The sequence below is a fragment of the Solanum lycopersicum genome, chromosome 5 (assembly GCF_036512215.1).
Source record: "Solanum lycopersicum chromosome 5, SLM_r2.1".
Lineage (NCBI taxonomy): Eukaryota > Viridiplantae > Streptophyta > Magnoliopsida > Solanales > Solanaceae > Solanum > Solanum lycopersicum.
This window is the reverse complement of record NC_090804.1, coordinates 3,175,873-3,202,967: the sequence shown is the minus strand read 5'-3', so window position 1 is coordinate 3,202,967 and position 27,095 is coordinate 3,175,873. Positions and strand designations below refer to the sequence as shown.

At 33.7% G+C, this 27,095-nt stretch overlaps 4 protein-coding genes across 5 annotated transcripts; 2 read left to right on the top strand and 2 right to left on the bottom strand.

Moving 5' to 3' along the window:
• Positions 1-929: 929 nt before the first annotated feature.
• Positions 930-4,631, top strand: LOC101265731 (DNA replication complex GINS protein PSF3-like). Its single transcript, XM_004238832.4, has 7 exons — positions 930-1,112; positions 1,311-1,403; positions 1,510-1,581; positions 1,666-1,766; positions 2,201-2,299; positions 3,699-3,838; positions 4,311-4,631. The coding sequence occupies exons 1-7, from the start codon at positions 945-947 to the stop codon at positions 4,418-4,420; spliced, it is 783 nt and encodes a 260-aa protein (XP_004238880.2). The 5' UTR covers positions 930-944; the 3' UTR covers positions 4,421-4,631.
• A 499-nt stretch (positions 4,632-5,130) lies between these two features.
• On the bottom strand, positions 5,131-10,969 carry LOC101265129 (2-oxoglutarate and iron-dependent oxygenase domain-containing protein CP2). The gene is made up of 9 exons (XM_004238830.5): positions 10,380-10,969; positions 8,312-8,359; positions 7,948-8,124; positions 7,703-7,853; positions 7,507-7,593; positions 7,272-7,396; positions 6,165-6,283; positions 5,545-5,656; positions 5,131-5,429 (listed from the first exon to the last, which is right to left on the bottom strand). Exons 1-9 carry the CDS (start codon positions 10,704-10,706, stop codon positions 5,397-5,399), a joined length of 1,179 nt encoding a protein of 392 aa, XP_004238878.1. The 5' UTR covers positions 10,707-10,969; the 3' UTR covers positions 5,131-5,396.
• Positions 10,970-12,081: 1,112 nt separating this feature from the next.
• On the top strand, positions 12,082-15,459 carry LOC101264821 (fructose-bisphosphate aldolase 3, chloroplastic). Its single transcript, XM_004238829.5, has 6 exons — positions 12,082-12,501; positions 13,516-13,785; positions 13,927-14,036; positions 14,175-14,265; positions 14,484-14,753; positions 14,947-15,459. The coding sequence occupies exons 1-6, from the start codon at positions 12,334-12,336 to the stop codon at positions 15,223-15,225; spliced, it is 1,188 nt and encodes a 395-aa protein (XP_004238877.1). The 5' UTR covers positions 12,082-12,333; the 3' UTR covers positions 15,226-15,459.
• Positions 15,460-15,708: 249 nt separating this feature from the next.
• On the bottom strand, positions 15,709-19,856 carry LOC101265436 (uncharacterized). Of its 2 annotated transcripts, none has more exons than XM_004238831.5 (2): positions 18,685-19,856; positions 15,709-15,998 (listed from the first exon to the last, which is right to left on the bottom strand). In XM_004238831.5, exon 1 carries the CDS (start codon positions 19,597-19,599, stop codon positions 18,700-18,702), a length of 900 nt encoding a protein of 299 aa, XP_004238879.1. In that variant the 5' UTR covers positions 19,600-19,856; the 3' UTR covers positions 15,709-15,998; positions 18,685-18,699. The 2 variants fall into 2 exon arrangements, with proteins under 2 accessions (XP_004238879.1, XP_069153862.1); XM_069297761.1 differs by having other exon boundaries at positions 15,709-16,317; positions 18,685-19,715.
• Between the last annotated feature and the right edge of the window lie 7,239 nt (positions 19,857-27,095).

Genomic DNA, 27,095 nt, shown 5'->3' with positions numbered 1-27,095 from the left:
TAATAATACATAAATTAATACAAGTATAATATAATAAATAAGAAAATATAATCAACGTAAATTACATAAAAAAGTGGAAGATTATGCTTTCCAACTCACTAATTAGTTAAAGTTTTAAGTCCTTAATATTTGAAAACTTAATTAAAGCTTATAATAGTGGAATATGGTGATATCACACTTATGTTACTTTTAAAATTTATAATTGAGTAGGTGACAAGTATTTTATGAATTTTGTAAAAATATGTATAAGGGCCCGTTTGGATGAGCTTGATAAAGCAGTTTTAAAAAAGTACTTTTGAAAGTGCTGAAACTTATTTTTAAAATAAGCAGTTATGCGTTTGGATAAAAGTGCTGAAGTTGTTATGTCAAATGTGAAAAGGGAAAAATAGAAGAAAGACATGTTATGGTTTATATGGGTAATTTGGAGATTGCATAAAAATATTAAGGGAAAAAACATATAAAAATGAGGTCAATTTAAAACAGCTTATAAGTTAAAAAAAAAACACCCCTACCCCAGCTTTTAACTTTTGGCTTAAAATAAGTTTTTTTTTAACTTAAAATAAGTTATTTTGAGTATTGTCAAACAGTGAAATAAGTCAAAAACCAGCTTTTAAGCTGAGCCAAACAGGCTCTAAGTTGATTTGGATACTATAATTTGAGTATGATAATTATATTAAATCTTTTGAGATTTATATGTAAAAAGAATTTATTATTAAGTTATCGAGTTTATATAAATTCAGTACTTTGGATACTGAATATAACTATTTGTTGATATCAAGTTTATGAATTTTATCGAGATTTAAATACAAGGGCACTCCTTCTTCTATCAAGAAGCAAGATTAAAACATAAGTACAAGCTTTACGCGACACAAGTATGAATTAATTGATACCCCAAAAATGGATGTCGAATTTGGGAAACCAATTTTAATATTTTCCCAAAACACATGGGCATGAATGAAATAAGGGTAAAACTAAAGGGCTCCTTGTACAAATTCCACTACTTTAATATTAGCGCCATTTTTATCTCAATTTTTTTAAAATTATATATTTCGCGCAAAAATGGCGGGTTAGGGTTTGATCTCATTCTCTCTTCGTCCACTCTGAGCATTTGGGTGAGTGTTTGTATGCTAATTTTGTGTATAATTTACTCTATTTTTGTCAAATCTCGAATAAATAGAGTAACTTTTAGTTATTATTTTCTGGTTTCTTTATTTTTTCTGAATCAGTGAACTCAATATGGTTGCATTTCTGAAAGAATCAGAAAGATTTGAAATGTTCGTAATTTGTTGCTTCTGGGTTTTTGATTTCAGCGAGTTGTAGCGAAGATTGTGGTGAAGTTCACTTTTTTAGCATTGAAAATGACAAGTTATTATGATATTGATGATATATTAGCTGAGGAAGAGGTAATTTCTAGTTCATGATTTTATTTTTTGGGTTGAAAATGTTTCTAATTAGGTATTTGGTGTATATATATATATATATGGGTTTGATACTAGTTTTGTAATTCAGATGGTTCCAGCTGTGTTCTTGCAAACAGCTAATGAAGTTGGGATATTTGATTGTGCTGATGACACTAACAAGGTGAAATTCCGAGGGTTAATTTATGTCGAATCTGTTTTGTTTTTTGATGGGAAAACTGATGGTTATTTACTTTTTGAAATCCAGGTTGAAGCTGGTACACATGTAGAAATGCCCTTTTGGCTTGCTCAGGAGCTATATGTGAGACAAGTGGTATCGATCAAAGTTCCTCCATATTTTGATACCAAGTAAGTAAAGATCCTAGCGTTTCTCCTTTAAGTTTCACGCTTTCATCTATTTTAAACATGAGTGGAATTAGTTTACGCAAAAATGCAGTTATTGGAAGAGATGTTGGATATGCAGGGTTACTTGGTCTTACTTGTGCCAACATCAAGTTATTATAGTATAAGGATTGTAAGTCACTTGTTGTTGTTTTGGCCTGATGAAAATCTGCCATGCTGGGACTCTTTCCTGCTTTGTACAGAACATGTCGTATCTCATTTGACAATTCGCATCTCAGTTCTAACTTTTCTCTCTCTGGGTGGGATGGTGTTTGGGTGGGGGGTGGTTGCAGAAGTATGAGTGTCTTATCTCAGTATTAAAGTTCTTGGTATTCAAGTGGTACTTGTTTTGTAGATCTGAGAGTAAAAACCTGGTTGTTTCTTGTATTTTAATTTACCAGAGCCAAGACGAGGAATGAAATAGGAGCTGATGCAGCACATGTTGATCTAAGGAGTTTATGTCCATACTTTTATGATTTTGGATGCAAGATAGCACGCCTGTGAGTTCTTCTTGACTATGTTCCCTTCTGCCTGCAACTTGTCATTCTTTTTATCACTTTATAGCTGTTTCCTCTTTTGCATGAATCCCCAGTGCCCAGGTAAGGGAACTGATATAATATGATTGATTTTATTTTGCAATAGTCGCCAAGTAATGTGAGACAAAACCTTTGTACTTCAACTTTTAGCTGGTTATTTACTTCTAAGCATCAGTAGATTCATTTGCTATCTTGATGATAAAAAAATAATCACTTGTACTTGCAGTTGTCATTTCTAGTGTAGCATTATACTTCTAATTGGTCTAAATCATCTATGATTTGATAAAAAATCTTCAGTGTATTATCATGCTGTCAGCGTCTTTAAATTATTCGAGAGGTATAATTTATCTCATTCGGTGGTCTGGTTTGATGGGCTAATAAGTTTTTTTGAAGTTCAACTGTTTTACAGCAACTAATGTGGAGATAGTGCCACCCATCTTTTGAAGTTCTATTTTACAGCAATGCACCCATCACCAAAGAAATGCAAAACCCATTTTGTTGCTATCTTGGAGGGGTTTGCCTTTCTTTGGTTATTGGTGCATTGCTGAGATTAGGAGATTGGAAGCTTTTCTAGAAAAATCGATTTTATTGTTCCTTCTTCACCTATAAGCTATTCGTATCTGAGTTGCTATATTAAATGTGTACAATTGGGAAGCGAAGGGGATAAGAAAGGGAAGAGATTATGCATATATCAGCTCATCATTGAACATGAGGATGAGTTTGGTTTATACTCATACCTTGTTGCATCCTGCACTCAAAATGATTTAAGCACATTAAATTCTTGAATCTTCTGTTTGCTATCCTATGTTTTCCCTTCAAGGGAAAAAATTAAAGGAAATTTAAATGCATGCATGTAACTGGTGGCTCCTTTATTTTTGTTGTGGAGAGGCTCTTACTCTGTTTCTCAGTGTAGTGATATAGTTCTTATTATTAAGCTGTTCATGCAATTATAAATTCATACAACAATCTTTGTGTTTTTAATATATCAATTTTAACTGCTTTGAAAACCTATTAAGTGATAATTCACGAAGGACCAACATGGGTACCCTTAGGCCTTAACTAGAGGTCTCGGGTTCGATCCCCTGGGTATGGAGAAAATCCTGTAGGGAGCGCCACCTCCGAGTGGGCCTTGTAGAGCGCAATCCGGGTTTAGTCGGAGCTCCAATGTGGGCTCCGGACACAGGGTAGAAAATTAAAAAAAAAAAACTCACAAGGGAGGAATGATGATTTTATTCATATAACGATCCTGATTTTCTTGTCCTTTCTGTTGCACATTAGTCAATTGATACAAACATAGATGCTTAATTTGGTTTTTCTTTAGGTCAGCGTTATCTCATGTTCAACATCTTTCTTTTTGGAACAGGATTGGTGAAAAAACCATTGGACCTCTACTTCTGGTTGCATTTCGAACAAGATATAGAGAAGTCCTCATCAAGGCTCATACTGCAGCATCAATTGTGGCACCCAAGCACTTTTCTCTTCTTACAAAAGAAGAGACTAAATGTGAGAAAATTCTGCCAAACTATTGATTCTCTTCCATAATTACGCCCCTGCCCTTCCAAAAATATGTTGCTCAGACTCCTCACAAATGCTAAAAAGGTGCGTGTTGGATCCTTTCAAATCAAGTGCACTTTTTGGCGATCCGATATGGGCGCAACAACATTTTTAGAAATTCTGAGCAACATAGTTCCAAGGGAATATAAAAAAGCAAAAGAAACCCTCTTCTGAGTAGCAGCTTTTGGGCAGTTTCCTGAAAATGCTTCTTTGGAGAAGTTTTAGTAACACAATGAACTGTTTTTCGTTAGGTGTTTTTAGAAGTTTCATTCCCAAAAATATGTTTCCACAAGTAGCATCCCATGTTCATTGTGTCCTTCACACACACCCAACGTTCAAAAGTATTTGTCTAGATTATAGTGAAATGTTGTTATAACGAGGTTTGACTGTGTTAACATTTTGTTTCCTTTCAATGCTGAAGTGTATGAAGCTGGTCAATCCTCAACAGCTGCATTTAAGAAGTGGAGAATGGGAGGTCCTAGACTGCAGAAAGCTTCTGTACTTGGGAGAAAGAGGAAGCCTGTTGAATGAGTTTTTGTACTTGAAACATATGATCAATGTGAAGATGTGTTTGTAGTATCTATTTGGCTATTCAATGAGATTTACATCTCCTTTCAACTAAAACAGATTGTTTGGTACGGCGTACAAAAATAGTATTAAATAAAATGTATTAGTAATGTTGACATTACTATCGACTGTTTGATTTGTGTATTAAATGAATAGAGACAGTGTATTAGAATAATGAATAGTATCCCATATTATTAATGCCATGAATTACTATGTATAAGAATAATATTAAATACGGTATATAACTATAACATGAGATTAAATAGTATCAAAGCTAATACATGTATTGTTTGCGTCAAAACCTAAGGAGCAAGGAAAAACTATTGAGCAAGCAAGGAAGGATCAAAACAATCATTTTACTAGCAATATAGTTCAACTCAACTACTTTTGCCTTAATTCAAAATCAATCATTTTCTTTATTTCTTAAAAGTAGAATGAAAGTTCAATGAAAAATAGTTTTATCACATGATTCAATTAATACATAATCTTTCATAAACTTTTTGTTGAGAAAAAAAATAATTAATCACATATAAAGGGACGGGAAATGTACACACCAACAAAGTGAAAATTCAAATAACCAGAACTTCTCAATCTATTCAATTGGCCAACTAAGAAACTATCTATTCAATAAAGAAGAGAGGAAATATTGACAAACACAATTGTGTAGTCTATCCTGAGAAAGAAATTGCCTCCATTAACAAACATGACTGCGAAACACTGTTTACAAGATCGCTCCTTTTGTACTGATACCATCTCAGTTACACAAATAGGAGGTACCTACTCGATTTACATGTATAGCTATTTCAGTAACACGAACAACACCCTTTAATATTATATCGAACAAGAAAGTGCATCTGCCTTGAATATGAGGGTTTCAGCTATATATTACATGGGGGCAAAGTCGAGAAGAGGATATATAAAAGTAAAACAGTACGCATAGTTATATAGCAGACGATCCTCTTTTCAGCAGCTCCTGAAAAACATACAGGACAAAATAATTTAGATTTCAGCTTTTTATTTCGTGTTGCATTAAGTAGAGCTTGTCAACTACTCGATGCCTATCATGAGGGAAACGAGTGGCTGCATACCAATTTAGTAGCAGCAACAGCCTGCCGTTGCCTTTCCTTCTTATTGCGCTGGCACTCTGCACACCAGCTGGAGGTGTCCTTCTGGTGCTTCCTTATCTCCCTAAAGACAGAACTGGAAGGGAAAGATAACAATCATTTAGGTATTCAAGAATTCTAGTAGACGAAAATGAAAAGTTTGTTACTCTGCTATAATTGAATTACAGCAGAATATCGACGTTTTTTATTGTGACAAGTTAAACAAATTTATCAGTTGGAACATGAAAGAGCAATCAAAGTATAATGTATGAATGACCAGCTACTAGCAATGGCTGATGAAAAGTTCAGAGATTTAGATAATGGAAGCCTAATTAAACAATGTCTCTGTAAAAATGCTAAACCAAAGCACAGATGCCAAAAATTAAATGGAAGACATCTGAATGTCTGTATAGATGAAAAGGTCATAATCAAGCATCAATATTGCATACTTAAAACAATCAAAAAGCACTATGTCGGCTTAACTCTTCCAACAGATGGTACATGCAGCAATTACAGGATATTCCAACAACAAGAATTTCAACGATCAAATTTGGAAAGGATTGTCAAGTGCATGACCAAAATTGGAAGGCAAGAGTATCTAATACCTTCTGCACCACAACAACAAGTTGATCCTCTGCCCTGATGTTGTTGCCCTAGCACCATGGCGATGACGACCACGATGCAGCACTGCACGCCCCACGGTATGGGCATAATCGAAGATCTCCTGTTATAATATTAAAGACAGATAAAATAGTGAATGTCCATACAGTTGACATGATTAAGCTGTATTCTGAATTTGATGATTGCTACTAACACACATCTAAGGTGGAGTTGGCAACTTTCTTCATTATTTACACCATAGTAGACAACAAGTATCAGCTGATAGCCTGATACACTTGGTGAGCAAGCAAACACAGTGTGTATTCGTTATCCTTTGCTATTAATGGAAAGATAATTACAAGGCAAATTTTCCCTTCAAAATGAAGTGTCAATAAAGGTCCACAAACTGGATGCCAGTCCAAGGGAGTACAGGTAGTTTTCCCTCTTTTAGTTGGCTAATTGGAGGAACAGAAGAATGCTTGAAGGAGCTGAGGGTCCATTGTCAGAGAGTTAAAAGCTACAATATGTGTCATTTGTATTTTTGGTGTATACATATCATATACTCAAGGTTGGAAGGTCCCTTTTTATGCTGAAGTATATCGTTACTGTATGTTAGACACTAACTTGGTGGATATCAATGGAGTTATTATTTTGACTTGTAAAAGAAAGGATCCCCTTTCCATTCTGAACCATGAACAGATGGTCATAGATCCAACTTTGAGTTAGTTATCAAAAAAGAAAGAAAAGGGAAGGTCCAGTTTTGAGAATCATGACTTCATATAATCAAAATGAACAGTAAGCCTCTTTTTTGGTAAATACCATCAACAGTAATTTTTTTTAATCAGAGAAAGTTGTTTCATTACTTAGTTATCAGAAAAAGATGCTAAACATTACTTGCTTACGAAGTTGTTGATAAGCTACTAACTTTTTATTGTAATGGAGAATGGGCTACTACTTTCAACAACACAATAACCACCGCGTGAAAGAAGCGGAAGTATGAAAGAATGGAACTTCTTTTTATAAATAAAAAATAATGGAAACATGACTTCCTATCAGAGTATAGAGATTCCACATGCACAATAACTGAACTCATACAATGGACAAATAATTACCTCTGGTTGTGTTTCAACATTCACATGCTTCTCACACCGCACTCCACGGAAGAACAGCTCTCCACCCGAGAATTGCTTACCCAAGCACACATTTAAAGTCACTTCTGAATCATCGACATGGAAACCTGAAAAATAAGTTGTTTAGAAGCAAGGCAGTAACTCAAACAACCAAATAAGTTTTGCGGCACTGGAGCAATAGTTTGCACCATATAATTACTAAATAGAAACAACTCACCCAAGTCAACATCTCTGTCCATTCCATACTCAACAACAAAGCCATGATGGGAATCAAGTGTGGATCCACCAACTTCAGTAAAGAAAACTGCACACAAAATTCAAAGTAGAATATCAAAAGAGATCCAGGTAATCTTCTCACTAAGCTCCTCTTTGTTTTCTTTGCTGCATCCTAATAAAAATATACAAGTTCTTACCTCTCGAAATGGGACGAATGAAATCTTCCATCAACTTCTCCAGCATGGCGTCAAGGCCAAAGTCATCAAGAACGGCACCAAATCTGTTCATCGTATTGGGACGCATTATTCTGAATTTCGTCTCACGGACCCACCTCTCAAAGTTTTCTACCTAATCAATTAGAGCCTGATAAGAAAACAGAAAAGATAAACTACAAAAAAGGAAGTAGATTGCCTGCAAATACAAGCAGCAAGGCAGCTAATACCTCAGCCAACAACATCTCACAAAATCGTGGTTGAAGCATTTCGAACGTAAAAACTCCAGGAGAGGGTTCAGACATTATGTTCCTGAAACTTTCCTCTGAGTTCTCACTAATTGCCTTGAGAAATGATGGCACAAAGAAATTTTGAGCATGCATCGTATATAATTCCCTGTGTAGAGGCTAGAATAGAAGGCAAGCAAATTAGAAAAAGAAGGCGATCAACCCTGCAAGTATATTTTTGAGCCGAAATATAGTTTAAGGGTATATAAGCTATTTCGTATAGTTTAACGGTAGTTTTGACCTTTTTCTGTATTTACAATTATCATTAAAATATTAACCCCAAATCCCTTCAGCAAAATGTAAATACCTGATAGTTTGATATAATCTTCTGTCTGTATTCTCTATGCTTCTGGACCTGTTAAAGCAGAGGAGATGAAACAATATAATATTGATAGAGTTACGAAAGAGAGAGTGTGAATTTCACAAATAGCAGGGAAATTTTTTGGAAACCAAGAACAGTCAGAGAAGACTTTATCAGCAGACAGCATTCCAAATAATTCGCATGTAAACAAGGCTTTCACTAGGAGACTGGGATGGTTTGCTCAACTATTCCACCACATTATAAACAATAACCAGGTAGGTTTAACTTACATTATCAGTTCTTTTAAACCAAAATTTTGGTTGTTCATATATTCATCTATACTGGGGTCACATCTCCCCTGAATTATTCAAAAGAAAAAAGCAAAATGCTGTGTCCAACAAGAAAAAAGCTTAGTATGTAGAACACGACAAAAGGGACACAACATTATAGTCATCATAAGATAGAAATTATATATCTAGTCACTGCATTTTTAATCAGGATCCAATCCATCTGAAAAGCCTTCAAATCATTAGCAACTGGCTTATATATGTTTCAAAAAAAAAATCTACTCTCATTATATGCCCACAAAAAAAATAGAGAACTTCTTTTTTTATTTTTTATGGTGTAATATTGGTCAGAGATAAGCTTGAATTGAAAGATATAGTAAGGATTCATCTTGTCAAACCCAACTTCTTGCCTTCTTGGGGTTGAAGATAGTAGTAGTTGTTGAAGTAAACAGCTACTCAGTTTTGCAATAAAATTGTAACCCTTTCAAAATGTTCATTGTACTCAAATTCAAAGTAGATTGGACCTTAAGCTTACAAATCTCTTTTCCCTTTGAAAAAGTAATAATTGCATTGAATTTGTGGAAAATATTTTTGTGATCCTAGTGTGTATTTAGAAAAAAGTAAAGAACTACACCAAAGAAAGGTTCTCTACAAATAACAGCAATCGTCTACGCTAACTATCAATGGTGAGTGCTTCAAAACTTCATGAGAAACAAACAACATCCCATATTTGTACAGAAATATTTCCCATCCAGTTAAAAGATTTACTATTTTTTTAATTCACTTCAGATAGTCTTTTAAATTTTTACTTCTCAAACTATACAAAAGATAAATCAAAATCCAAAAAATAGCATAAACACTTCTGCAGAACACAAGATCAACTGATAGTTAAAGGCGGACACTATGTTTTCCAAGTTATTCACTACTAATCCTGAGTATCTAACAGCAACTTGCATAAGGCAGTTACAAGCAATACAACGCCTGAAAAATTTCCAGTAATAACCAACCAAAAGTCCCAGAAATTTTCATCTTTTTAACTTCTTTTCGTTATTGTTAGCATAACAGCATTCTATCACATCTCAATTCACAACTCTGCACATAATTGAGCTCAAAAAACTCCCTTTGCCATTTTTCTAGCACTAACTAACAAAGGATTTTCATGTACTCAAATTAGAAACAAGCACTAGAAAACCGGAATCCACATTGAAAATAACTGTACCTAGAGGGTACAGCAAACTCAAATAAAGGAAAAATACATGCTAAATCTTATAATGCAAAGCCCACAATTTTCCAGCTTCTCAACAGTCTATCACAGGTCAATTCACAGCCTCACATTCTAACCTAATCAAAATAATCAAACAGTGCAGAAAAAAACAATGAAGCCTAATACATAGAAAAAATTGCAATCCAAAGCACAAAAAAAATCTATCTTCTAATTTATTTCCATTTTCAGCTTCAGTGTTCTATCACAGCTCAATTCATATGATATGTACACTAATCAAACTGTGCTAAACTACATGCAACATTTTGCAATACACCTCCCAAATGTTTTACATTTTCAGCTTCTTAGCATTCTATCTCAGCTCAGTGCCCAGAAAACTAGGATGCTAAATACATTGCAGTACAAATCCCCACTTTTATTTCATTTCCAGCTTCTTAGCATTCTATCATAGCTCAATTCACACACAAGCTTACATCGTATATACACACTCATCAAAATGCACATAAAAATAAGGACTCGACACATGCAAAACTCAAAATGCAGAAATGAAAATTCGATAACTTACACGAGTGCGTTCGCCTTCAGGAAAGTAACGGAGGAGAATTTCACGCATGAAATGAACCTTCTGGTCACGTGATGAGTTGAGAAGAGCAGGCGGAAGATAACGTTCAAGGGAACTAAACAACAACGGACTGAAATCCAATTGAAGGTCATCATAGTTATCCGGTTTGTGATCAACACTAGGGTTCAATCGCAGCCGGTGAGAAGCGTACGGTGGGTAAACAACACCGTTTGATCCATTCCGAACACAATTCCCCATGCCATTTCCGGTAGAGTTTGTTGATTGACCATCCTTCTTCCAATCCATAGCTGTTGCTCCATCTTGAGACATTGATTCAGTTCAACAATTTTTGATTCAGATTCTGAATTTTGGGATTTGCAGGAAGAATTTTGAATGTTATAGGATCATTCTATCAAATGGAGATTAGGGTTTTTTTTTTCAGCTGAGATTTTGCTGAGGGTGATGAAGATCTTTTTAGGGTTTAGATTTGTCAATTCTTAAACATTTTTTATTTTGTTAATTTATTTTATCTGTTTTTCTAATTTTATTTTTTAGATAATTAGAATATGTAACTTTAAGGCCAGTTCAAAACCGATAATTCGAATAGAAAATAGGTTATATAGTTAATGATTTTAATAACGATTTTAATGATTTGAGATATTTTCTTAAAAAGTTACTTAAGTGAACTCAATCGTAAATTAAAAAATTATTATTATACTCTATATATTTTCAAACGAATAACTCACTTTCCTTTTTCGTTTGTTTAAAAAAAACGATATTTTTTTTAGTAATATTTTAATTTCAGTTTTCCACGTGACATGTTTAAAGTCACGGGATTAAAAAGTTGTAATTTTGTATATTTGACATGACTTTTATTTAAGATCACAAGATTTAAAAGTTTTAATATATATTTCTAAACTCCGTGTTAAGTCAAACTAAATCACTCTTTTTGAAACGGAAGGAGTATCATTTTTCACATATATAGCGTGGACTTAGGGTTTAGTTTCATACTCCTTCCATTCCATATTTATTGAATTGTCGAGGTGTTTCATATCCTTTTAAGAAAAATATATTAAAATATAAATTGGACATAGTTTTTCGTTTTTACCCTTATTAGTTATTTGTCAAATATATTGAAGTCATCAAATTAAAAATTCAAATGAAGGGTAAAATTAGAACATTCTAAAAGTAGTTTTGTAAACTTAATAATTTTGGAAAATGAAAAATGTCTCAAAAATTCACTGAATATGGAATGGGTGTAGTTTATTTCGTTGTGTCAAACTCTTAATTATTCTATAAATGTGATAACCTTTGCTTTTGAACAAAAATGCAATGCACGATCCATTTGGTTTGTCCCCTTCTTCTAACATTTTATATATAAAAAAATGTCAAATCTTAACATTTAAATTGTTAATGATCAATAACCGATAAAACAGTAATTAATAAATCAATTAATTTAATTTATAAACCTACCAATAAATCAATTCGATATTTTAAAATCAAACCGAACCAATCAATATTCATCCATTCACAAAATATATTTGGGTTAAGTAACATTTTTCATCTACACCAAAACCTTTCAAATCATAAAAACATACAAAATAAATTCCACATTCATTTTATTGCGTAAAAAATTTAATCTAATTATTTCATTTTCATTTTAATCTAATTATAAAAATATATATTACCTAATAACATAAGGCTCGAATTCGAAATCTCGAGTTTTCTTATTATTCATTTGGTATCTCCGTAGCTTGAATTGTCCATACTGTTTACTAGCGGACTCTTCGAGGACACCAAATAACAAAAAAATAAGCACACACACTGTTAGCCGTCGCTACCAACCCACCAAACTTTCATTTTCTATATATTGTTTCAACAGCGACGTTTTATACTCAAAAAGCTCAATTTCTTTTGTAGAGAGAGAGAAAAAAGAGGCGATTTTCAGGAGAAAAAAATGGCGAGTTCTAGTTTGGTGAAGCTCAACGCATCGTCATCTTCATGGATCGGTCAACAATCGTTCAATCAACGGTCTGGATCTTCCTGCCGGTTGCCTGTTTCGAATCGCCGTGTTTCAGTCATCCGTGCTGCTGGATCTTACACCGATGAGCTCATCAAAACCGCTGTAACACTCTCTCTCTCTCTGTTTATCTATATATGTATATATGTATGTGTGTTTGCGTTTCTCACTTTTATGTGTTTGCATGGTTTATGATCGGATCTATAAGTTTTCTTTTCCGGTGTAACTTGATTTGTTTTATATTTTTCGTTTGGATAATGTATTTTTTGTATTGAATTCCGCTGTAATACTGGAATTTTTTGCAACTGCGCTGCCTTGGTTCGTTGGATTGGTTGAAATTGGAAAGGTTTAGTTTGGTCAACTTTTTGTTTATTTAGATTTTTATGCTGATGTTGATATGTTTGGCTGTAGTATCAGTTGGATCTAGTAGCTTCTTTTTAGTTTAGATCATGCATTTTAAGTTGAATTTTTGGTTAGAAAATGTGTGCTAATTTACTGAATTTTGAAAGTTTGCTGCTGTTGGTTCAGTAGGTTGATGGAAGTTTAAGAGGTTTGCTTTTTGGTCAGAATTGTTGTGTTGGTATTGTTTATAGTGATGCTGATAAAGTTGGCTGTAGTTATAAACAGCTAAAACAGCTACATGGTTCATTCTAATTTTACAACAACTACAACATGTTAACATACCAGTGTAGTCCTGCAAGTGGGGCATGGGGAGGGTAGTGTGTACAGTGACCTTACCCCCTAATTTAAGAAGGACTTCAAAATCTTAAATTTAGGTTGATGACTTGAAAATTTGTTTCCCAGAGCTACATGAAAGTGATATCTCTCCCAGGCACACACACTTCATTTGTTTGCATGTTTTCTGATTGGATTTAATATCTTGGATTCGCTGGATTAGGAAAATGTTTAGTTGGTAAACTTTGTTTTTATATGTTGATGTTGATATGTTCAGCTGTATCTATAAATTGGTTCTCTTGCATGAAGTAACAACTACATTGTATCCACCCGCTTATAACTCACCTTTGCTTAACATTCTTGTAAACTTGGAGAATGCAGGGTAAAAGATGTTCTGCAAAATGTAATAATGCTGAACATTTGTCTATTGCTTACTTGATGTAGAAAACTATTGCTTCTCCTGGAAGGGGCATCCTTGCCATTGATGAATCGAATGCAACTGCCGGAAAGAGACTGGCGTCAATTGGTCTGGACAACACAGAAGCAAACAGACAAGCTTACCGTCAACTCTTGTTGACCACTCCTGGCCTAGGTGATTACATCTCTGGATCCATTCTATTCGAAGAGACACTTTTCCAGTCCACTACCGATGGGAAGAAGTTTGTTGATGTCTTGCGCGATCAGAAGATTGTACCTGGAATCAAAGTTGACAAGGTGTCCTTTTTAACTTGTTTCTATGCCTTGTGTAACTTCTTCTGTGCTTTAGGATTTTGCTGCTACCTTTCTTAAACTTTTGTTGCAAATATTTTTGTTGGTGAACTTCGTGCAATTTAACAGTTCTTTTTTTACTTACAGGGTTTGGTTCCCCTACCAGGATCCAACAATGAATCCTGGTGCCAAGGATTGGATGGATTGGCTTCTAGGTCTGCTGAATACTACAAGCAAGGGGCACGTTTTGCCAAGTGGTATGTTGTGACCTTGCACTTTTCTACTGCTATTCCTCTCTCATGTTTTCTCTTATTCTTTCCTCGGAAGATCAAAGTGCATTTAACTTTTCTGAAGAGTTATGGAACATAAATGGCATGCGGCTTCAAAATTTTCAGGAGAACAGTTGTTAGCATTCCTTGCGGTCCTTCTGCTTTGGCTGTAAAAGAAGCAGCTTGGGGTCTTGCTCGATATGCTGCTATATCTCAGGTAACTTTTAGGACTTTTTCTATCTTTCCGAAGTTGTACTAGAAAATGTGAGATAATTAAGTCAACAGACCCACCCCCTTAGTTGGTTGAACTTGTTTTTGGATATCCTCCGATCTTCAGAATTGGAGGATAATTTTTAAGAATCTGCATGATCTGGGGAACAATGGAAGTTTGTCTTTCTATTTATGGATGGTTAAAGATCATTTTTTTTCCTACAGGACAATGGTTTAGTGCCAATAGTAGAGCCTGAGATTCTTTTGGATGGTGACCACCCAATAGAACGAACCCTTGAAGTTGCGGAACGTGTTTGGGCAGAAGTCTTCTACTACCTAGCAGAAAACAATGTCGTTTTTGAAGGTATTTTGCTCAAACCTAGCATGGTTACTCCTGGTGCTGAACACAAAGAGAAGGCTACCCCAGAAACCATTGCTAAATACACACTTACCATGTTGAGGAGAAGAGTTCCTCCTGCAGTTCCTGGAATCATGGTACGACTTACTTTCTTCAATTCGCTCATTTGTTTCTCATTTGATCAAAATTATCCATAGAAAGATTAGACTTTATAGAAACTACACTCTTGGACCTTATTTCTTTGAAAAACTATAGTTAAGTTGCTACTTTCTTTCTCTTTCTCTTTTTCTTGTTCAACTGTGCTAAAAATCGTGTTTTTCTACTTATCAGTTTCTGTCCGGAGGACAATCTGAAGTGGAAGCGACACTCAACCTCCACGAAATGAACCAGAGCCCCAACCCATGGCATGTATCTTTCTCATATGCAAGAGCACTCCAGAACACAGTGCTCAAGACATGGCAAGGACGTCCTGAGAATGTGGATGCTGCACAGAGGGCACTCTTGATTCGTGCAAAAGCAAACTCCTTGGCTCAGCTCGGAAAATACTCCGCAGAAGGTGAAAGTGAGGAAGCCAAGAAGGGAATGTTTGTCAAGGGCTACACCTACTAAGCACACTTTGCTTTGATGCGACTTTCTTTTTGTGTATTTTTCAGTTTTTGTTGTTTGCTAGATTCGAATGCTGAAGAGAGAACTAATTGCTCTTTCTTCTTTTTTGATCTTACATTAGTACTGTACTTCACTAATAAGCTATGAGGGGTGATTCGTCGAAATACAATCCCAGAAAATGCTCGGTTGTGTAGAAAATCTTGTATAATTATATTGAGAACTTCTTAAAACGGGTAATATTTTCCATGTCTCCATTTGCTCTTCATAGTTTAAATTCCTCTTTGTTAGCCAGAATCTTTTTTCAGAACAAAACTAATTTGCTTTGAGAATTTGCAATGAGTATGATTATTTGTTGCGTTCTTATCTTAGTTCTGGGGGTACGACTTGTGAAAGCATAGTTTTAGTATGAATTTGAGGTGTTATGGGGATACTTCATTTGGTACAGCAACCATGGCTGAACTTTAAATTACAAATATTTAAACCATATTGTGGTTAACCAGTGTGTATTATACCCCCTTTGACATTTCATACAACATTTGTCCAAATAAAAATACAGTCTAATGTAAAGTATTGGGTCCATACAAAAGAAACTGCCTCTACTCCATCAACAAGATTGAACTCTGCAAAAACAAAACCGAACTTAGCTATATATATCTGCTTTGGGAAGCCTTCTTGGCGGGCTTAGCTCGTTTTTAGATTGTTGTTTTTCTTGATTGAGATATGACAGCTGAGAATGATGGACTAATCTGAATGTAATGCCGCCCCCTTCCTATAACCTGATCAACAAAAGAGAGTTGATTAGAAATAAACCAAATACATAAAGTCAATAAGTTTAGTAAGACACAGAAAAAGCTTTGGCAATATTGTAGGAATTGAGATCACACGGGACTCAAGTTTCTGATGATAAGAACTAAGAATAGTTTTTCGATAACCACTTCTTGTGAGGCTAAAAGGATGCTGCCATGTAAGAAACTATGGTCAATGTTGCTCGGACTCTCCAAAAGGATCCAACACTCACTCTTGCATTTTTGGAGAGTGTGAGCATATAGGCTGTAGTAGTTTCCTGGCTTCAATCATATTCTTGACCATCATCTCCTGAAAGGCTTCTTAACTATTAGCTACTGTTAAAAACTGTGAATCGCTGGAACAGAACTACATTCCATGTTTCCAAATACTTAATGGAAGAATAGAAAGAGTAATTGAGTAATGAGTAAGGACCATGGTCTATACACTTTAGAGAAGAGGCTTTAAGAACACTAAATAGGATAACTCCAAAGAATAGGTGGAAAGAAGGTGAATCTAAGTGAAGGCAAATTCAAGAATAGATTGCGTACAGTTTCTATCTCATAATCCTAAAAAAGGCACTCCTTATTACTTAAGCCAAGGTCTCTCGGAAACAACTCTCTACCTCCACAAGATAGGGGTAAGTCTGCGTACACTCAATCCTCCCATACCCCACCTGTGGGATTACACTGAGAATTCCAGTTTTCAGCATAAACAATTTCTACTCTAATAAATTATATATATGACATGTGGGCCATGAGCCAACAAGAAATTAACAGAAGTTCTCTTACCTAACCCAGCTTTGGGAGGAAGTCTGTTAAAAAACTTCCAAGTGAACAAAAGCTTAAGAGAGGCGAAGGAATTTTCTAAGCAACCCTATAAACTTAAAATTTAACAGCTGAGGGAGGAGTGTAGATGTTGGAGTAAATATCTTTAAACTCTTGTTGGAAAGAATGGGATCAGTTAGACTCACAAAATCCAAATAACACGCACAATTATATGATAATCCATAGCAAAATGGCAAAGTGGGAATGGTTAGGATCTCAGGAGCAATGTTTCAAAGGAAAATGGAGGAAATGGATCACTTCAGTTGTAAATGGGATAGAGTTACCGAAGACCTTAATTGTTTTCACATGACCCATTTTCCATTTAAGACACTTATGGAAACCTTCTCTACCAACTAAGATGCAATTTCCAGGTAGAAAGGACTTAAATTTATGATATTTTCCATTTACTGCTAGAAAGAAGAGAGCCATCTCTAGAAAAGAAGAGAGCCATCTCTAGACCAGATACTCAACTTAATTTTTTAAAGATGAGTAAAATTAAAGAGACCTTTTCTTTGTTTATCCTCTCCCCGGTTGAGTTGGTTTACAGGTCAAGAAAAAGAATAATCTTCATATCAACTTTGTGGAAAATGTAGCTCAGAAGAATATGAACCAAGACGGTAAATGAGAGTGGGAAGTAAATAGACTCAATGAAAGCAAATTTATGTTCTTCGGATACTGCAACCAAGATCAGGTCCCTCTTATACATGTTCTATATAGTACTTATATATGGACCCTAGAAAGGGCATCTCAACAAAGAATGAACAAGCATGGGATAGAGGATCCCTTTCAAAGACCACAGTAAGTATAAAAATGAGTTCAACACGTTAATCATTCAAAAGGATAGATGGAGATGAAGTTATGATACATGATAAGCCAGAATGGTACAGAAGAGGAGCTTGTATTGAGAAGGACGCTGTAAGAAGTCCTAGTTAATTCTATCAGAGGGCTTTCCGCTTTGCAAGTATCAATTCCAAAAGAAAAGAGGGATAAATATGGATAATCACCAGTGACTCCCATGCTTTTAATAATTCTTGGGTAAGAATGACACCGTCTTGGATAATCCAGGTCAGACCAAGACATTTTCAAAGCAGAAACAATTGTAAAAATCACGGACTTAAGGCTTAAGCAAATTAGTTAATACTATCCAAATTTTTTAATAAAATCACATAAAAAACAATCATAGGTTTATTCAGCATGCGTCCAGGGAGCACAATAGCAGCAAAATAATAACCAAGTATGTGACGCCGTGATAATAGAGCTTATAATACATATCTAGGAAGCTCTCTGGACTAGGGGATTTGATAATGCACTTACCCAGAGAATGAACAGAGACTTCCTTTCCTCCTTATTGATCTCTGCTATTGGTTTTGAGTATGTTTTGGTTATTATTGGGGCACACTACTATCACCTCCAATTCTGAAGGTGATTTAGGTACTATATTGTAAAGAACAAACCAACTGATATTAACACCCACCCAGCTTCTTTTTGATATTTTGATTAGACATGTGGTTGTTTTCTTTCATCTCTTGTTATATTATTAGTATGTTGTGTCATCACATCGAGCAATGTGCTTAATGCCTTTGCTCTGAGACTCATTTTCTGCCAAGTGCAAGAGCTTCTGTCTACTGATAACACAGAAATTAATAATGCATGTACCAAGTGAATGATCAGTAACAATACTTGCACAACAATCTCAGAGGACAAAACAGAAAGTAGACAATGGATTTGGTAGATATATTGCGTTACAAGGCATTATATACTAAGAATGCATCTCTTTACATTTCACCATTTCAATTCTTCTGCTTAAGAGCTAAACATATCCTTCATTGAGTAGTTAAGGGGAGAATGATACCTAATGCGACGATAATCAAGCTTGAGTTCCCGTCATAGCCTTCATTTGGATATGACTCGAGTCAGCATTGGAAAGAGCCTCATAAGAACCAAATCTCCTGATACCAATAGTTTTAGCAACGGCAGCATAAGTGACACTAACAATGAGCAATACAAACATCACATGAACTACAAAAGCCAAATCAAGTATAGCAATAGCCCTGAGCTTAGAGTCCTCCAAATCGCATTTGGTTGAGCCTTCTACCCCAGTAACAACATCCAACAACTTATGACAACCCTCAGGTATGAACGCATCAACATAAAGCGAAAGTCCCGTCTGTAGAACCCATAATCCCTGGAGACAGATAGAAGCAGCTAACGCAACATCAGCCAGAAAAAGCCTAGGTTGAACAGCAATCACGAGACAAAGTAACGCGGAGAGTGCAGAAATGCGAGCTGAAACGGAATCACATTTAGCCTGGAGATCGGAGGTTTGAACAGAAGCAGAAGAATCGGATACCGAATACTGTAGGTAGAAAAGTGCAGCAGCTAAAGCGAAGAACAGATCGGGAGGAAGCGGGAGAAGAGAAGTTGACTCAGAGATAAGGAGAAAAACAACGAGTATTAGAAACGAGAAAACAACAGCAGCGGCTTGGAGAGAGGTGAAACGATGCACCGGAGTATGACCTTTGAGGAGAGGATCGGCATCCAAAGAGACGAGTGATTGATGGATCAGAGAAATGAGGAGGCAGAGAAGGAGGAGATAAAGAGGTAGACGGCGGAGATGCGGTTGAGATATGAAGGAGAGAGGGTGGTAGGGTTTGGCGACGTAGTCTCCGGCGGATTTGAGGCGGTTCCGGGTGGTGCAGATGAGGTGGTAGAATCCCAGAGATAACAGTGAAGACGATGAAAACATGTGATACATTAGGGTCGCCATTGCAAATTAAATTTTTAGAGGGAGAGGCAAAGTATAAAGACTACTTCCTTTTCTTTTCTTTTCTTTTTTTCTTGGTAAACTATGGATCACGATTCGATACGTGAAAGCAATTAATAAAAAATTTTGAAATCAAAATAGATTCGATACATGAAAGCAGTTAATAGTTATAGTGTGTAGATGTTTGTGATCATTAGTAGGCTGTTATTGAGATTAGCCTAGGTTTAGGCTAGTGATCGTTAGATTGTCGTTTTAGAGTTAGAATTGTTATAACGTCACTCAAACGAATTAAACAGTAAAATTGCAACAATTGGAGATAATCATTCGTCTATCTCCAATTGTTGCGATTGGAATAAATCATGACATGTGAAATCGATCGATAAATTTGAATCCGAATAGACGTCTATGCGGTCCTTCCTCAATTTTGTACAAGTACAAGATTTTTAAACTTAAGTAAATATAATCTTCGTAAATTGTCACTATTTTGCAAGTTTAGATTTAAAAAATATGTTATTCTTGCATTTTAAATTTTGAAGGTAAGGAATATTCAAAGTGCTTTTGCTCAATGCGCCTGGTGACACTACATGTGACAAATTATTTTTAGCCAAGTTGAAAAAAGGTCTATTGAAATGAATACAAAATAATGATAAAGTTTAAAAAAATTTATGTATTAATTTATTTAAATGACACGTTTTATAATGTTTTATAAATTTTTAAATATTTTAAGAATTTGAAATACAAATACCAATCACTATCGCGTCGGAGAATTTTAACTCTTGAAGTTATAGATCAAGACGGTAAAGAACATGGAACATAACTTAAGTACAACCTCATAATTTAAGTACATATTAGTGTGTTATAATATAATAATAACGTACGATACTAATATATACAATGTAATTTCATAAAGAAGAGTCTAAAAAAAGATAGATGATGCACTGTTATCATTTCTACTTTAAAAGTATTTTTGATAGACCCTCGATCAAAAGAATATAAATGTCATATTTTAAAAATTTTATCTCCAAAACTATCTAATTTTCAATTACAAATTTCTCTGTCTTTCCATGTGAGCCTGCATGCATTCCTCTCAGCCCAAATTTGATAGACAACAGTTGCAAATAAGAAGCCCAAGATTTGAGGCCCATTGTACTTCATATATATATTCGAGGAAATTACATAAATTCTGCTAATTTAGGAGTTAATTATTTAGATATATTCTAGCTTGCAATATTATGAATTTTATCAGATTTTGGTGTGTCCGTATACATGTATCTTGAGATACATGAGGTCAAAATTATGTATAATTTGTTCTAGATACATTGTATCCAAGTAGATTCACATGTATCTGAGCTACATAACAAATCTTATTTGCCTCCTTACCTATCTGGCTCGCCTCTCTCCCAGCTCTCGTCACTCTCCTATGTATCTTATATCTCATATATATGTGAATTACATCAGATACATGCATCTAGTGTCATTCTCTTATATCTGGAATCCATAACGAATCTCGCTCACCTTCCTCCCTATCTCACTCGTCTCTCTCTTTATTTTAGTGTATCTAGTAGCAAAAATTCATCTTTATAGGCATATATTTCTCAATATATGATAAAAGTTCTTAATTTGTGGTAAGATATGTAATATTTGAAAACATGAATAATAATAGTACATATCTGATAATATTTGAATTATTTCTATATTAACCATACAATGTTCATTCTTTCACATATCCACGTTACCAGAGACCCTCAAAAGCTACGTCGTTTGGAATCTTCAATAATTTATGAGTAGTACACATATTGTATTTTTTTTTAAAAAGTAACTTTTTTATCGATGAGTCAGATACACACCGATTAATATTTTAAAAGTTGAATCCACTTTTAAAATGCTAAATGATTTCTTTTTGAAAGTCAAAAAAACCCAAAAAAGTTCTTTTCATAATTTTCAATTCGAATCATTTATAAAAATTTTAAAAACAACTTCAGTTTGTATTCATGTCCAAACACTGTCAATTTTCTTTTTTTAATAAAAAGACAAAATATATTTCTTTTTAGATAGATTTTTTCCCTAAGTTGATCTTATACATTTATATATGTATAAATAGTATTTTTCCCTAAGTTGATCTTATACATTTATATATGTATATATAGTGAAGTTAAATTGATCCCTTTTTCTTTAACCTCATAATCTTAATCTTTATCATTAATACAATCTTTTTAAAAAATGATCATAGAGTCAACTTCAATGTAAACACAAGAAGAAATGTAAATACCTAATTGAAAAGAAAATAAATACAAGATTAAGAAAAGAGGGGACCAATAATTTTTAGACTTTCTCCTATTTCTAGTCTTTGTGGTCCAAAAATAACATTTTGTCCAAAGCAAGTCCCCTTGTAAATATCAAACACTAACTAAACACACTTTTAATATAGGACATTGATAGGATACAAGTAGGGCACCAATACCTATCTTAATGTTTATATGGTGTCTATTTTTTTTTCTTTTTCGTCCGGTGTTCGGAATCTACATTCGAGTTTCGATTAAATTCGAATCGCGCTCTACAGGACCCATTCAGGAGTGACGCTCCAAACAAAATTTTCTCCATATCCAAAGCTCAAACCTCGAAATCTCTAGTTAAGGGTGAAATACTCTCCACCAGTGCACCACAACCCATGTTGATATACGGTGTCTATTAACACAACATAGGATGTTAACACTCGCATAAAATTTTAGACTAGAAGGCATTCAATTTATAAGCCTTTTTACCTATGCTTGGGGGGAAAACAAACTCGTTACTACTCACATTTGAATTTATGTTAGATCGTTTAAGATTATTATTTTTTTACACTCCGCGCTCGAGATAGTCTATTATAGTTAACTTGTTCCAAGATCGATGAACTTGTTATTCACGATTCGATTACATTTTGATTCTAAGTTACCACTCGTCACACTCTAGCTCAAAATGGGCCATATATTACATTATGTTTGGATCATTGTTATATATTGTATTGTATTGTTACTATACCTATAATGTTTGTTTTGATTGTTACTTAAAATGTGTAGTATTGTTAAATTTCGTTGTTACGTAACAATGGAAACCCCCATTTTATGGAACAACCAATTTGGTGTGTTCCAATTGTTACTTAATTTTTTTTTCCAATTATATCTTTACATAATATCTCAAAATATTATTTTACCTTTTACTTTAATAATTTAAATCTAGTCAAACCTCCTACCCTAGAATAATTAAGAATATTTAAGCAAAATTTATAAATTACAATACAGTACGATACAATCAAACCAAACAATTAAAATGTTACTAAACAACAACAAACAATACAATCTACCATACAATACAGTACAATAGAGTATAATACGATACAATACATTATGAAACAATGGGTAACAATGATCCAAACAAAGTGTAAGTCACATCAGATAAATATAATTAAGTTACAACAAACAATACAATCTACCATACAATACAGTACAATAGAGTATAATACAATACAATACATTATGAAACAATGGGTAACAATGATCCAAACAAAGTGTAAGTCACATCAGATAAATATAATTATGTTACTATAATTGTTACAGATTGAATAAAGAGAGTTCAATCTAAAAGACTAACTTATTAGGTCGGATTTTGATAGTTGAGAGTGGTCCATTTATTTTATGGATTATCATACTATACCCTTTTTTTTTTTCTAGAAAAATTCATGTGTGACTCAATTGGTTTATTATTATTACAAAAAAAAAAAAAAAAAGGATTTTTGGACCACTTTTTTTTTTTTTTAATGTTAGTTTTTTTTTTAATTAAGAAAAAAAAAATAGTACCTCGAAATGCGACATTGATCTGGCTGTCGGAATCATGCAATTAAATTAGGTGAATAATGTTGAGAGAAATGGAATCTTGACCATATAAATTTGAGACAACAAGTGAAGTCTATGCTCTTTCTTGTCTTCTATATTTTTTTTTAAAAAAAATATTTAATAAAATCTTGTTTTTGTCTATTAGATCATAGCTTTTGTCATTGTTGTTGTTAAGGCATTTGAAAACAACCCCTTTTAATTTCCCTACTCTTAGTTTAGCCTTTCGATGTAAACGCGAATTCATCATTTAATGTTCAACAAGTTTACAATGCATAAATAGTTCGAATCGCTTTGTGTTATTTGAAATTGAGCAACTTTTCTTTCCTTTGAATTTTTTTAGTCTAATATTGATTCAGGACGGAGCTTCAATAATCTAAGGGCTAAGTTTAACCAAAGTGAGAAACCGAGGGATAAAATTGAACCCTTGTTCATTAATTTTAGGCTAGTGATCTCTTAATGACATACATAAGGTGATGTGTGAATAAATCAAAAGTGTATGAAGATCAGAATTGAGCAATTTCAAAGTCAATAAGCAAGTTTAGACTCATCCCTTTATTATAAGCATAGATTTAATTTAGATATTATATTAGTATAATCTACAAATGCATAGGCAATGTGAAAATAACATATGTATCTAATATAAGTTCGAGATTCTAGAACACGACCTCAAGTACTAATAACCTGTTTTGAACCTTTTTTAGTGATTTTTGTAACACGATATAAGTTGTGTCTGCAGAATTCACATGTTATGTACTGCCTTAGTCCTGATATAGATAATTGGAGTAGAAAATAATGTGTTCAGTTGAATCTACGAAACTAAACCCTAAATCCACTTCTGGTCACCTGCAATTCTCACATCAAAATCAAGTGTTAAAAACATGTAGGTATGTTTTGCCTTATGACCTAAAGGACCAACAACATATTGTCTGAGAAGACACCATTATCTTAGCTTTGTCAAATTGGCTGTAATGTTTTACTTCTTGGCTCTGTATGTGTGTCTTTGTGGTGTGTATGTGGGGGTGGGGTGGGGGTGGGGGTGGGGGTGGGGTGGGGGTAAGGGGTTAGTAGAATATTGTGGTCACAAAAGAATAGTGTCACATTCATATATATTCACAAATCACAAGTTCCAAAATTATCTCTAAAAGTTAGTGTCACATTTTCATTTGAGTTTGACACTTGAAAAGTTGAGCCAAAGAAGAACCTTTGACAATCTATGGGTTGATCCATGTATCAGTTACGAATTTGTCTGAACTCGATAATTTTAACTTTAAATTTTCAGAAATATAATAAATCTAGAACCCTATAAGTTAAATAGTTTATAATAAAATTTCTTATTCAAATTAATATACCGTTTAAATTTTAAATTTAATATTTCTTGCTTAAATTGATATTTCTTCTTTCTTCCTCTTATTGAAACTATAATTTGTGAATCATTTCTAATAGATCTTGTCTCTCTTTTTACACTACACAAGGTAATACTCACTCACTAAAAAAGTTCTGTATTTTACGATAATTAGTATCTTGATTCGTTTCGAAATACTAATCATGAAAAATACTATATTTAACGTTTTGATATCATTCTTATTAATTTCATGACATAATTCATTTTTTTAGTGTTACTTAGAGATAAATTCGTAAAACTTCGATATTTTTCCACCTTAACCAAAAATAAAAATATTGTAAAATACTTAAATGGTTCAAATTGTCAATTGGAGAGGATATTATTGTGTGTGGGGTGGGGTGGGGTGAGGGGGGGGGTGATTCAATCTTTTTTTTAGTTGTTCTAAATCTGATCCATATTTGATTTGGATCTCAAATTTGAGATTCCCTTTTAAAATAATATTTTTGACAAAAATAAAATAAAATAAGTGGACAAGATATTTTGGTCAAAATCTCAAACAAACATATGGTGATGGAGGAGTTGTCAGTCTGAAAAAAAAATTATGTATTGATTATTTTATTTGGTAGATCCAACAAATAAATGAAGATTAATATGATTATTAACACTATTGACAACCTGTTTATTTTTGGCCAATCATTTGTAATCAGTAGATTAATAAATTAAAAGTCCATATTCTTAATGGATTAGTTATTAAAGCTAACAACTTTTTATTGTCTTGATGACTAATCCAACAATTATTGTCTAATTTATTTATACTACAATAATATTTAATTTTAATTTGTATATTCTTTATTGTTTTGTTTTAAAAAATGAGCAAAATTAGAAGGTAAAATTGTATAAGTATAAGGAATATTCAGTTTAATTAAACTAAGATACCTTTTATTTAAACTTTTTTTTTTATTTTTGTCTGGTTCTAATAAGGTTTGTTTTACCAAAGATTTTAATTTTTAAATAATATTAGTTATAGTATAATCATAGTTCCTTTGTTATTCATTTCTATTACTATTCTTATTGGTTATCATGTTATTTTCTAAATTTGTGACATAGACAATCATCGAAATAAAGAAATTACAACAAATTAAAATATATTTATTATAATGTGTTTATTCCAACATCTATTTGTTAAATAAAATATACAAGGAGATAAAATTAAGCTAGAAGATATAGAGCTATATATCATGAACCAATTTGCAAATGAAACCCACACAAAAAATTATAAAACATTTTACTTGAATCGAAGATATATCAAAAATTATTATTTTTTATTTCAAAAAGATAAATTAGATGACGTCTTATTTCAACAAAACGAAGATATATCAAAAATTATTATTTTTTATTTCAAAAAGATAAATTAGATGACGTCTTATTTCAATGAAAGGCTTTCTCTTTCATGACTAACTATTTTGATTGCGATCAAAAAATAATTCAATCAAAATTAAAAAACATCTGGATTGAAATATGCTATACTTATTAAAAATTGTATTTGTGTGATAAAATAATTCTTTTACTTTCTCAATTATGAAAAAATAGAAATAATATTTGTGTACATTTTTTTTCCTTCTAAATTCCCCTCGAAACTATATTGGATATATCATTTGTAACGACCTGTTTAGTCGTTTAGAGCAGCAGAGTTAATTTCTGAAAATCACTGTCTGAGTCGACGGATCCCACGACGGACCGTCATGGGCACGACGAATCATCGAGGGTGTCTCGTTCCAAAACACGTAGAATTCTGAAAAATTGGGTACTGAGAACAACTCTCTGAACTTCGCGACGACATGGCAGGACGGACCGTCGTGGGCACGACGGACCGTCACAGACCCTTTAGTAAAATTGAGTCTCTGAACTCTGTGACGACTCAGCAGGACCGACCGTCGCAGGCACGACGGCCCGTCACATACTGCGTAACCCTAACTGGGTCGGATTTCTGTTAAAAGTTTTAAGGGGCGTTTTGGACTATTCTTACTTATAATTATAAAGTTAGTGGATGAATGTTAATAATTCAATTACTTGGGGGTTAAAGGAGATAACCATGAATTAATTAGTGGGTTACTTTGGTCATCTTTTATACTTAATTATATGGTAATTAGGGTATGAGAAAAAGAGTTTGAATAAGGAAAAATCAGAAGAAAAAAAAAGAGAAAGAGAGGGACGAACGAGCGAGAGAGAGAGAGGAACGAAGAGGGACGAACGAGCGAGAGAGAGAGAGGAACGAAGAGGAAAGC

Coding starts and splice junctions, on each gene's coding strand:
- LOC101265129 (XM_004238830.5), bottom strand. CDS start 10,706: ATGTCTCAAGATGGAGCAACAGCTATGGATTGGAAGAAGGATGGTCAA. Junction 8,360..10,379: donor CTGAAGGCGAACGCACTCGT/GTAAGTTATCGA, acceptor CTGCTTTAACAG/GTCCAGAAGCATAGAGAATA. Junction 8,125..8,311: donor AGATTATATCAAACTATCAG/GTATTTACATTT, acceptor CTTCTATTCTAG/CCTCTACACAGGGAATTATA.
- LOC101264821 (XM_004238829.5), top strand. CDS start 12,334: ATGGCGAGTTCTAGTTTGGTGAAGCTCAACGCATCGTCATCTTCATGG. Junction 14,037..14,174: donor GGGGCACGTTTTGCCAAGTG/GTATGTTGTGAC, acceptor CAAAATTTTCAG/GAGAACAGTTGTTAGCATTC. Junction 14,266..14,483: donor GATATGCTGCTATATCTCAG/GTAACTTTTAGG, acceptor TTTTTCCTACAG/GACAATGGTTTAGTGCCAAT.
- LOC101265731 (XM_004238832.4), top strand. CDS start 945: ATGGGCATGAATGAAATAAGGGTAAAACTAAAGGGCTCCTTGTACAAA. Junction 1,113..1,310: donor CGTCCACTCTGAGCATTTGG/GTGAGTGTTTGT, acceptor TTTTGATTTCAG/CGAGTTGTAGCGAAGATTGT. Junction 2,300..3,698: donor GGATGCAAGATAGCACGCCT/GTGAGTTCTTCT, acceptor TTTTTGGAACAG/GATTGGTGAAAAAACCATTG.
- LOC101265436 (XM_004238831.5), bottom strand. CDS start 19,599: ATGGCGACCCTAATGTATCACATGTTTTCATCGTCTTCACTGTTATCT.